Below are 12,461 nucleotides of genomic sequence, written 5' to 3'. Positions count from 1 at the left end.
ACATAATTCCCATACTTTACCTTTCCCATCGGTGTAATTTTAGTTTTCATAACTTACGCTTATGCTAAAATGTGCAAAATAGTTATAATAAAGAGAAAGTAATTGACAAAACTTCTGATTGGGAGTCTGTGGACTTATCAAAAGTATTTATCAATATTTTCGGGTTCTTTATGGAAGTACTTCGGTTTAAGTCAAGACTATTCAAGACATTTTTTTTTTAAAATAAAATAAAATTCATACATAAGGAATATAGGCTACAGAGTGTAGGATAAAGAAAGGAGGAGTGTGTTTACCGCTTCCTTGATAGAAAGGATCTTTTATAAGCATAACTGGACCTTAAGAGCAGAGCAAAGCTGTCCTTGACTTTGTGTCTCTCAGCAAGACATCAGATAACCTCCTCTTTCATTATTTTCTGATTCTTTATCGAAGTCTGGTAACCCTCAAGCACATCCTGTCCCTAATTGCATGGACAACAACACTCCGCTTATATGATATGAAAAGTATTGAAACTTTTCATATCATAAAAAAGTATTGAAAAGTATATGAAAAAGTATAGTCACTCAAAAACACATACAGCGCAACCAGTGTAGTCTGATTCCTAAACTAATGACTCTTATGAGCCGGTTCTTTAAATGAATAGTTCAAATTTGGACGAGTTACTGATTTAAATCAGTCTGATACTGAATCAACATCTTATTGCATTGTTATTGTTAGTGATGTAGTACATATCGAAAGTTGTGAAATCAGTCAAGACAAGACCCCCTACTGCCACGGACCCCCTGTTGGAGACCCCTAGTGTAAAACAATGCAGATTTTTCATATTTTTTCTCCCTTTTAACAGTTAGGCCAATGTTAAAACCTGAGTGTCAGTTGATACTCGCAGCTGCATCTGCATAGTCTGGTGGAAAAGACAGCCAAGCAGAAAGACAATAACAAACAAAGGGCCCCCCAGTACATACACAAAACACCCTCCAGTACAGTAGTAATGAGGGTCTCTATCCCATCTCTGAGCCGTTTTCCTCCCTCCCCAGAGTTCTGTCTTCACTGAGAATTGAAGAGATTTAAATGCCCTTCAGCTCTGACAAAATCATTCTGTTCTGGAACTTAACTTATACATGTTATTATGTTTTCCTCAAGGTATTGTCAATGCTGAATAACATAAGCTCATGGCTTAAGATGATCTCATTACACTGTAAATGCACAAATATAGCGAATCTACTAAAAACACACTATAAACATTGAGAAAATACAACGTTATCATTTGAAACTTGGTGGTCGTGTCAGGTAAATCTCAGGTCCTCATTATATATGCCTGCACTGAGTAAATGCTGAATTTTCTATAGCAAAGTCTGTGCTAAAACCCATCTCTAAAGTCACCAGCATTCATTCTGACTTTTCTGTGTGTGAAAGGACAGCATGCAGCTTGACCTGGCTTTCTCTCAGCTGTATTTCATTCACAGCTGGAGCCAAAGCTGCCAAAACAGGCAGTGGGTCTCCAGGCTCAAGAGTTATTTAACTCCCACAGAGACAGAATGGCATCGGAACTCAGAAGCAGGAACTGGAGCCTAGCTAATGCCCAACAAAGACGGGCATGGTGAGGGACTGAAAGCAGTCTAACTAACAACCAACTGTGGCCCTCTGGAGGCCTTTCATCCATTTGTGTGCCACATTTTAAAGACAGAAGAGGCTTGCTTCCTGTCTTGGAAGCTGTTGGAATATTAGTATCTTTGAGTGATTCGTTGCATGAATAATATTCATAGGCAGAGTTGGTTGGGGAGATCTAATATTTGGATGCTGTAATGGAGTGATACAGTATAAGGCTATACGTCTACATTAATCCGGATCAGGGATGGAAATTAACTTTTTTGTCCACCAGCCACTGTGGCTGGTGGATTTCAAAATCTACCAGCCACTCAATGTTTTTACCAGCCACTTTCTTGTTTTTAACCGACAATGTGTAACTGCATGTGAAAATTAATACTACAAGAATACTTAAGCAGTTTATTAAATCTCAAGTCTCAATGAAATACTGACATTTTCTCTTTCTCTCACCCTCGGCCTCATCCACCTAATCTGTCATTTATTTTTGTTTTGATGATAATTTGAGCCAGCCTCCAAAAGTAATTAACCTGTCCTGTGATTTTTTTTTCTCTCACACAACACTCTCCAGACACGGATTTATGAGCTATAGTATGTTGGTTGCCTTTACATTAGAATAATATTTAATATAATCTAGATATGAAATGGAATAAATAGCATTCAATACAAAATGAATGTCTCATATATTGAAATCAAGTTTTATGTGATAAAATATTTGCTTTGTTGTGCATTAGAACCACATCAGGCATTTAGTACAAAATAATTTATTGAAGCATCCAGATACTTCACCACGTGACAGCAGCTAGGCTCCTGATTGGTTAACGCGGCGCGAATTGACGCCAAAGTTCAGATTTTTCAACTCGGGCGGCAGACGCGAATTCGCGTCAAACGCGTGAATGCACAAAAGCACTCAATAAAATCATGCGCGCGGAACGCGTCAGACGCTCGAACTTGCCGCGCGAATGAGGCGTATTCGCATCTACCACGGCGCGCTCTACACCTCATACGCGCCGTAGGAATTTTTTACGCGCGTAACGCGTCTTTGCATTAACTGGCCTTTACATAGTCAACGCGAGCAACACGAGCAAGCAACGCGAGCGACGCGAGCTACGCGCTCCTTTTCATAGTACACAAGCGTCACCGGCGATGCGTGAAATGCAATACACCGATCGCGCAGCAGGGGGTAGTAGAGTCTAGAGTCGGGTCACGTAATATTCAGATCAAAATGGCAACTGAAGAGGAGTGCATATTGCTGATTTTACATCGGCGGCAACAAAGGATGTATACGAACAAGCTCGCATAACTTTTCCTCTTCGCCCGCCATTGTATTCAAATCTTCTTCTTCTGTAAACATAATAATATACCTTTTTATGTACATTACTTGCAATGTCGCCCCCACCGACAACGCATAGTATTGCGTGCATCGGCGCGTCGCGTATCAAAAACTAGGATGACACATTTGGCTACGCATCGACGCATAATGGCGGCCGAAGCGTAGCGATGTGTAGCCTTGCGCACGCGTATGCGTACCGATGCGTTGACTATGTAAGGGCCCTAAACAATGAAATCACTCGCGCCAGACGCTCTATTCTCGTCTGGTGTGAACGCACCATGATGTTTTCTCTGCAGACCTCTACGCCTGCGATGTAACGCCACATTTTTGTTTGAAGGTGTGCCTCCTCTAAAAGTGTCCGCCGTCCGGGTGAAACAGTATGCTATTTTTATTTACCCGCCACGGTGGCCGGTAGGTGAAGCGAGTTTACCCGCCACAACACAAAATCACCCGCATTTGGCTGGTGGCGGGTGCTAATTTCCATCCCTGATCCGGATACATTTGAAAACGCAACTGCTTTCATGTTTTGCAGCAGGACAGCAATTGCAAGTAATTTTCCATCATCTTGCAGGACTGTGATATGAAGAGTGTACAAAGTAACATATCTTTAGCAACAGTGGGAAAGTGAATAGCACATAACAGGCACAATAGCGGTATAAACATCTCTGGCAACATATCTATCGTCACATGTATGCGTCACATGACTTTTCAAATACCTCCATTTTCACAGTCCACACTACAAAGTGAAAACGTCGTTTTCAAATCTATCCACTTGGGAAAGCATTTTTCAAAAAGCTCAGTTTTTGTAGGACAAAAAAAACCCGCTTTCTCCATGTGGGCGTAAGGCCAAACCGGAGAGAAATTAAAACGTATTAGTGGCCTAACTTTTATGTACAGATCTGCAATAAATGGTAGAAAGATGCATTAATGGATGGAATAAAGACAATCAAAAACATAGCATGCAGAAGAAACTGCAGGCAATATGTGAAAAAGTCAATAAAGAGTGTAGTCTCTGGAGTCTCTCTATCCTGCAGCAAAAAGAGCACATGTGTGCACAAGCTCACATACAGTGGAACAGTACACGCACATTACACAAATAATTTTCTCTCAAACAGTCTGCTTATTAATTTGCAGTGACTCCTTCCTAAACAAAATGATACATGCTTCAGTACTTTTGTGTTGCCAGAGTTTTTACTAACAGCTTGTTCTACCCAGGAAAAAAAACATCTGACTGACAAATACATCTACCAACCACAGCTTGTTTATTTTTTACATGTCGTTTAGGGGCTAGGCTGATCTGAAACAGACTTGATTACAGTAATAGACCAGTATCAGAAAAACAATTTAAAATAACATGTACCGATTATTTCACAGAGATAGAAATTGCTTTATATTTAGAAATACACTTTATAGAGTGCATCAAATAAGTATACTGTAATTTCAAAGATTTAAAGCTATTCATTTTTAATAATAAAAAAAACCCTGTGATTTAGCTCTTTCTGAAAAGCACTAATACTAACAGCTCGGTACACTCTCAAAAAATATGTAAAAATGTTACTTTCAGGGATACAACAGCGTGAGGCAGTACTTTAGTGAAAGTGACATGTGAAGGCCAAGTGTGGTAACCTATCCACATTAGTGCACACACATTAGGAGCAGTGAGTAGTGAACACACACTGCAAACCTGTGGACACACACACTCCCAGAGCAGTGGGCAGCCATATTTGCAGTGGCGCCTGGCGAGCGATTGGGGGTTGGGTGCCTTGCTCAAGGGCAACTCAGTAATTTCTTGCCGCCGGTATTGAGAATCGAAACCGAGACCTTCGGGTTACCAGTCTGACTCTCTCACCATTAGGCCACAACTTCCCCCTACCCCATTTAATGGGTAGATAAGGAGTCCCGTTAAAGGTACTTTCCAGGTGACAAGCTGTTGTTCCCCTAAAAGTGCCATTTTTGCACATGTTTTCTGACAGTGTGACTTTTTTCGGAAGAGCTTCATATGTGCTCTTACTGCCAGAAGTTACATAGCACCAGCCAGTCACATTAACACAGGCAAATTCGGCCAAATCTTGCCATTTTGTGGGCAATATGCATCAGACTGTCATTAAACAAATGGTGGGCGGTCCTTGGGTGTGCCATCTAAGGGTGAGACTAAGCCTTCAGTGCATGCGTACACACACATCCTTTTGCAGGTCTACCTCTAGCCCTATGGCCTATAGAGATGTTCTTAAAATGAACATGTTAACTTTATTTGGGGCTAAACATCAATATGTATTCTCTGGACAGTATTTGCATGAATGCATGCAACAGTCAGACAGCCCAGACTACAAAATATCTGTAGGGTGTTTTACTGACACATGGTGAACAGAGAGCAGAGCTGAAGGGGAGGCCAAGGAGAGAGTGCTGTCGCACTAAAGTTAAATAAATCGTGCTGTCTGCATAGAGGTTGTCAAGAGCTAGCCAAATATACCATTTAATCATTCAACATAATTAGAGAGAGCAAGACTTTTGTTTTTATCATAGACCCGAGAACGCTCCGGACAATTCCCAAGGTCTTATTAACATTCTCCTGTTTATTTCTAATAATATCACATAGCATAATTATAACTATTTGAGAAGCTGTAAATCAACCAACCACAAAACAACTTACCAGCCTCTCGCATCTTCGGCATGTATAGGATCAATTTAGGACGTCCTACCAGAAAAAGACCAAAGAAAATTACTCTGTTTAACATATAGTAACATAACTGGTTGGTTAAATACAATGAACGTGATTATATGGTCAACCTTCAGCCAATCTATCTGTATATTTCACTCACAGACCATAACTGTAATATAGGCAATATATAGGAAACAATCTGTAATATAGGCAATATATAGGAAACAATAAATTCTACAAGCAAGAGGCAATTCAATTATGAAGAAAATATACACTATGGTTCAGTAGTTTGGGGTCAGTAAGATCTTTTAATAAACGTATATTTTTATTCAGCAAGGTTGCATTAAATTGATCAAATGTGACAGCAAATAAATGCTGTCTTTTGAACTTTTTATTCATCAGGGAAAATAAATGTATCACGGATTCCACCAAAATAATAAGCAGCACACTGTTTTCAACATTGATAAGAATAAGACATCAACATTGATAATAATTAGGTTTCCTGGGCAGCAAAGCACCATATTTGAATGATTTCTGAAGGATCATGTCACTGGACACTGAAGACTGTAGCAATGATGCTAAAATTCCACTTTGCCGTCACAGGAATTATAAACTAAATTTAAAACTAATTTTAAATTGTAATAATATTTCACAATATTACTCTTTTTCCTGTACTTTTGATCGAGTAAATGCAGCCTTGGTGAGTATAAAGACTGTCAAAAACGTTGACAATTTTACCAATTCCAACCCCAAACTTGTGAATGGTACTGTAAATATACAAATGCAAAATGGCTTGCAGTGCATTCGTAAATGATACACATCTGAAACATACTGCTGAAACTTTTAATCGTGTCATGTATTTCCAACTGTAAATCTATTAATCTTAAATATAGAACATAATATTTACTGGACATCTGGAGGACTGGGCATTTAGAGGAGAGAGAGAAAAAGAAGAAAAATAGGAACATAGAACAGAGAGCTCAGAAACAAGAAGGTTGTTAAGTTTTTCAAGACCATAGCTACCATAGTGGATGTGCATAAAACAATAATCATCCTCCAGTGGAAATGAAGACACTTCCCCCAGACATAAGTAGACAGAGTGCAGTTGCATCATACTTATTATATAACTTTCTATATAACGCTGACTTTAAGATCAATGTTTTATAAACTGAATGAGATGGTAAGGAATCTGATCAATGGCAGTAAACTGAAAGACATTAATAAGCAAACACTGACATATAGAGAGGATGGAGCAACAACTTGTGTCTGGGAGGCATGTGGGGCTGGGCCTGGTAAGAGGGAGGGAATGAAGTAGTGAGGGAGGGATGAAAGGAGGCTGTGGGAGGAAAAAGGGAAAGAGAGAAACAGATGCAAGTAACTCAGCCCGGCAAACTACATGCACGCAGGAAGCCGGAGAAGATACAGGCTCTTTCTATAGATGATTGCAGAATACAGAGGGTGGTCAACTCAAAACCAAAGGAAAGGTAGGAAATTAGCCTCAATAATTTGGAGTCAGACATTGAGGTGAACATAATGATAAATATGATCTATTTTATTTTCATACTGAATAAGCAAGTATATTTTGATGATTTATGTATAGAAATAGGCTTATTACTTGTGTTAAGTACACAGATAGCCTAGATAGCGGTCTGTTTGTGTCTTTTGGAGATACGTGGAAGTGACCAGTGTGTGTACGAGCAGCATTAAATGAATGAATGTCCTTGTATGCAAATACAACCAAGGCCTCTCTCTGGTTGATTCGGTTATGGTTAAACAGGCAAGACAACACGCTGAATGCTTTAGGACAGCTGTAAACATTCAACATGGAGGGAGAGCTGAAAATTAGACATGTGGATGTAAGAAAAAGTAATATGATGGAGAAAGATCTCAGATAGATGCAATTTCATGCCTCACTGCTAACAGGATGCGACTAGCCAAACTTGTTAGGCGTGCTAGTATAATTCCAAATCAGTCAACATATAAATGTTACAAATAAACTAAAGACTATAAATATTATGTATGTGCTCATACACAACACACAAATATTCACAATGCAGTCTTTAGTCATGAGTGATGTCAGTCTCACAAAAAGATTCAGATCAGACACTGGTGATTTAACACTTCTTCTTCTCCTTCCGGCCATTATCTGCTCGAATCACAGCTCATTTTAGTTTGAATGGCACAGTCTCATTCATTAGAGCCTAAATTGTTGCTTACACATTCCTTAGGCTAAACTACAAACGGTGGTTTGAGTTCTTAGTGAAATTTTACAAGCATCCACCAACCGCTTCCTGTTTGAGTGGCGGAGTCTTCTAAAGAGTTTCATACTGGAAAATGGAGCCAAGTAAGCCGGTCCAATATTCATATTACTCTTATCTGCATTTCACTTATCATATCATGGTGTCATTGGATATATGAATATATTTATTCACATGATCTGTGTATGAGTTTCCAAAAAGGCCTAAGTAATGTTTGGCTGGTTAATGGTTGGGTTCTGGGTGTTGGTTTGCATTTAGTCTTGTTTAGGCTACTTTGTGTCATTTGGTTCATTCAATCCTGCTGGTCTATTGCGAAAACACAGATTCAGGTTTTCCGCTGGTATTGTGCCAAAAATAAACATGGTTTTAACTTAATATATTTTCCCTTTAAAAACAAAAAGATTATTCTTGCAAAAGCTACAGCAACCTTTTGATTAAAACTTATAATGTTTAATGTTGTTTTAAACATAAAGGTTCTTAATTGGTTCTTTGCAAGAACTTATAAAGGGCCTTGTTAATATGTAAAGAGAGTATTCCCAGTCTTTAAAGCATCAGTTCACATGTTCATAATCCTTAATATGTTAAATGAAGGTAAACAGATTTGGTTGGGTGTCGCTCTTATTAGAACCTTTATTTTTAGTGTAGACTTGATAACCACTTCTGTCCACCTCACAGGTCACATAGCCTAATAATGAATATTAAAAGACTAAAAAAAAAAACGCTGTCACTTCTAAGCTTGTTGTCTTTGCATGTGCTTTGCAGATGTCATGGCGGCCGACCTACCGGAGCTCCAAGTTTCGAAACGTCTATGGCAAAGTGGCGAACCGAGAGCACTGCTTCGAGGGCATCCCAATCACAAAGAACGTCCATGACAACCATTTCTGTGCGGTCAACGCCAAGTTCCTCGCCATAGTAACGGAGAGTGCGGGAGGAGGATCTTTCGTTGTGATCCCGGTCACTCAGGTAACCACCACAGACGCGCGTGCACAGCACTAGTGTTTTCTCTAGACAGTTTGTCTTATGGTTGCACTAAATTAATGACCGACACAATGTAGGGCGTCAGAGACTAGAACAATCAGCAGCATGAATGATGCTAACCTTTTTAAGAGGGTTATTTTGGTCACATAGGTGTCGGTATGGGTTCGTGTTTATAAGGGTTATAAGTCTTGTTAAATGGGCCATCCTAACATGGATTTTTGTTTTATTTTAATATGTTATATGAGGTTCGCCTTAATGTTAATACAGTTTTTACACAAACAAAAACAGATAATGCGCAAAAACCGTTATTAACAGTCAAAGCATATGAAATGAAATTGTTTAGGCCTAACATTAGCCTACTGGTTGCAATATGGCTGCTATCAGATTCAATTATACAGTTAGCTACCTGCTTCATCTTTCAACAAAAGTTTATTTACAAACTCTAATAATACACTGAGCTATAGTGTATTATATATAGCCTATAGGCCTATATATATTATAATTAATTAGGGTGATTTAATAAAAATAAGTATTTTGAACAAACAAATTAGATTATCACATTAAAGTAATACATGCTTTTTAATATTTTAATGTGCGTTATAGAGAGGATATCAGCACACTGTGAACATAATGGAAATTCCGGTGTTAAGAAATAATAGAAATTATTTAGAGCACTTGCTTCCAGACTGAAGTTCCAGTCAGAGCAAACATCAAACCCTTCATACAATATATTTATTTATTTATTTATTCCAGGTATTTATTTAAGTATTCCAGGCTGCAGGGCATATTCCTGGAAGAGTGCATTTTACTAATCTGAGTTGAGTAGTTAATGAACTGTGTTTAAAGAGTGCACACTCCTGAACCTTGATACAACAAGCTAATCATTTTACAGCAATTATGCATAAAATCTGTCTAAAACAGATACTATGAAGGAGTGCTAATGGATGCTTGTACAAATTCACATTTACATTAATTTGTGCAGAGAACATGAGCAGTGGTTACTGAACAATGGAAAAACATAGATGAGTCATCCCTTGCCCTGTTCTTATAAATGCACATGTGGTGCACGCTTAAAGGAACCCACAGGCCTCTCACTCTCTTTCTGTATAACAATTTAGTTGGCTCTGTTGTAATGCAGTATGCATTTTCTTATTGTGATTTAGGTTCCCATTGATTGCACCAATATATACAGGCCTTTTATGCAATCACCTACATGCTGTTCTGAACAAAATGATACCTTTCAACAGGGTTATATTCCTTCCAGAGAGTACAATAATTAGCTAAATGTTTTGTTATTGCCAGTAAGGTCATTGATGTAGTTTAACCCTCTGGGGTCCTTCATTTCAGGGTCACACTCAGGGTCTTCGGGACCAAATGGTCCGGAAGGGTTTGATTCATATTTATTAAAAGAAAATCATATATTTTTTTTTTTACTTGTTTTTTATAATTTTTTATAAATTTTTTCTTTTATTTTTTGGTGTTTTGAGAAAATTTTATGATTTATAATTAATATTTATGCAATAATTATGACCCATTTTTTCCCATTGAATATAATATAATTTTTTTATAAATATGTTTTTTTTTTTTTTTTTTTTAAAGCTGTATTTCATTTTAGAGTCAAGCCTAGGCCTCATGAAAACAATTTTTGAAATGAGATGGATGCCATCTGCTGGACACACTGAGCATTTTTATCACGCAATAGCACATTTTTACCACTAGTGGATTTACAGCTCTCTGTAGAAAGGGTTCAGAATTCTTGTGAGTTTTGCACATCTTTGACTATTTTTTTCAGGTTGTTGATTTTAAAATATAATAACAGATTCTCAAAGACTATTTTTGTCTTGTTTTTTGTTTGTTTGTTTGGTTTAAATGGTAATTTGAAGTGCCAGTTTTACTTTATAATACAGATTATTATAAATATATAATACAGTGTGTGTGTGTGTGTGTGTGTGTGTGTGTGTGTGTGTGTGTGTGTGTGTGTGTGTGTGTCTGTGTGTGTGTGTGTCTGTGTGTGTGTGTGTGTGTGTGTATGTGTGTGTGTCTGTTTTGCACTCTTGATGTTTTAGAGATTCACCCCTTCACTGTTGAGTCCTTTTTTCTGCATCCTGGCTGATTTGCAGATTGTATGCAAAAAAAAAAAAACTCTGACAATTTCCCATTCATTTCCTATGGGGGTCATTTTTGACCAAAGAGCAGAAGTGTGACGACCACTTAGCATGCTTGGATCATGACCTCAATATTTTTTGTTTGTTCACATATACCTAATACCATAAAAGTCACCTAGTTTCGTAACATTCCGATGAAGCTGTGATTTAAAAAAATTCAAAACATATTTATGTAATCTGAATTTATTAGTGTGTTTGTGTATAAAAGTGTGTGTGTGTGTGTGTGGATGTGTCTGTTTTGCACTCTTGATGTTTTATAGATTCACCCCTTCACTGTTGTGTGCTTTTTTTCTGGATCGTGGCTGATTTGTTGATTGTACGCACAAAACAACTCTGTATTGTCACATTTTTGTCAATTTCCCATTCATTTCCTATGGCGGGTCCATTTGGACCCGAAGACCCTGAGTGTGACCATTTTTTTTACAACCACTTAGACTATTCAAATCCTGTCCCCAATTTTTTTGGGTGTTCATATACCAAGTACCAACAAAGTCACCAAATTTCGGACCATTCCGATGAAGCTATGATTTTACACATTTTTTTATTTAAATTCTTCGGGTCCATTTGGTCCGAAGAACCCCAGAGGGTTAATCATTTGGAAGACCACAAAAGTTTGTTTTTGCATCTTTTAAGAGCAAGTTGCTATCTCCATCACCCTCTGAGCTTGAACCATGACTCCATAGACTATTCCATAGAGAAAGACTCCATAGTCTTTCCTTGTTGCTGAGAGGTTAATTAAAACTTGTGTGTTTTCCCGTATTGGTAGTGCAAAACTCGGCTGCTAGAACTACTAGACTAAACTCTCTACTAGAACCAGGATAAGTCTCTGCATTGGCTCCCTGTTAGGTTAGGGGTAGACTTTAAATTCTGATGCTTACTTGCAAGGCTTTACATGGGTTGGCACCTCAATACTTGACCAAACTTTTAATTCTCCAACGCGTGACCTTCGATCATCTGAAACTGGTCTTTTAACTGGTCTTTTAACTGTTGCTTTAACTCGCTTACGATTGATGGGAGATGGGCTTTTTCTTCAATAGCTCCAAAACTATGGAATTCTTTACCAATCGAGATAAGGCAAGCAAAATCTCTTAGCATTTTTTAATCTTACTTTAAAACTCGTTTTTTTTTTTTTTTTTTTTTTTTAGGGTAGCTTTTAATTGAATATTTGTATACATTTTTTATTGTGCATTTTTTTTATATGGTGTATTTTTGTTGTTTTATTTGTTTCTGTAAAGCGCTTTGAGATGTACAGTTAAAGGTGCTACGGAAAATTATTATTATTATATTATAGAACCATGAAGTCCTTCACCCAGTGGCTTGACATGCTCTAAATTAAAGCTTTCTGTTACCCTGTTTACAGGCCGACCAAAAGCCTGACTATAGTGATCAGAAAGCAGATGCTTTTCCTTTAATCTCTGGCTTTGATGCTGTAAAATGGACAAGCACTGGAAGCTGCTGATCACTGATAT

At 37.9% G+C, this 12,461-nt stretch overlaps 1 protein-coding gene across 2 annotated transcripts in view; it reads left to right on the top strand.

Moving 5' to 3' along the window:
- The window catches only part of coro2ba (coronin, actin binding protein, 2Ba), a 43,426-nt gene that overhangs the window by 16,010 nt on the left and 14,955 nt on the right, over positions 1–12,461 (top strand). The window contains exons 1-2 of one of the 2 annotated variants that reach the window (XM_056247936.1): positions 6,946–7,075; positions 8,612–8,812. In XM_056247936.1, coding sequence (XP_056103911.1) covers positions 8,612–8,812 — 201 coding nt within the window. In that variant the 5' untranslated portion in view covers positions 6,946–7,075. Of the gene's footprint in view, positions 1–6,945; positions 7,076–8,611; positions 8,813–12,461 lie in introns of those variants that run through there. The other variant, XM_056247935.1, reaches the window with a different exon arrangement.

This window comes from Rhinichthys klamathensis, unplaced genomic scaffold (assembly GCF_029890125.1).
Source record: "Rhinichthys klamathensis goyatoka isolate OS25496 unplaced genomic scaffold, OSU_Roscu_1.1 h1tg000051l_1, whole genome shotgun sequence".
In the NCBI taxonomy this organism is placed as follows: domain Eukaryota; kingdom Metazoa; phylum Chordata; class Actinopteri; order Cypriniformes; family Leuciscidae; genus Rhinichthys; species Rhinichthys klamathensis.
The sequence above is the reverse complement of the archived record's forward strand: the minus strand, read 5'-3'. Positions and strand labels throughout refer to the sequence as shown.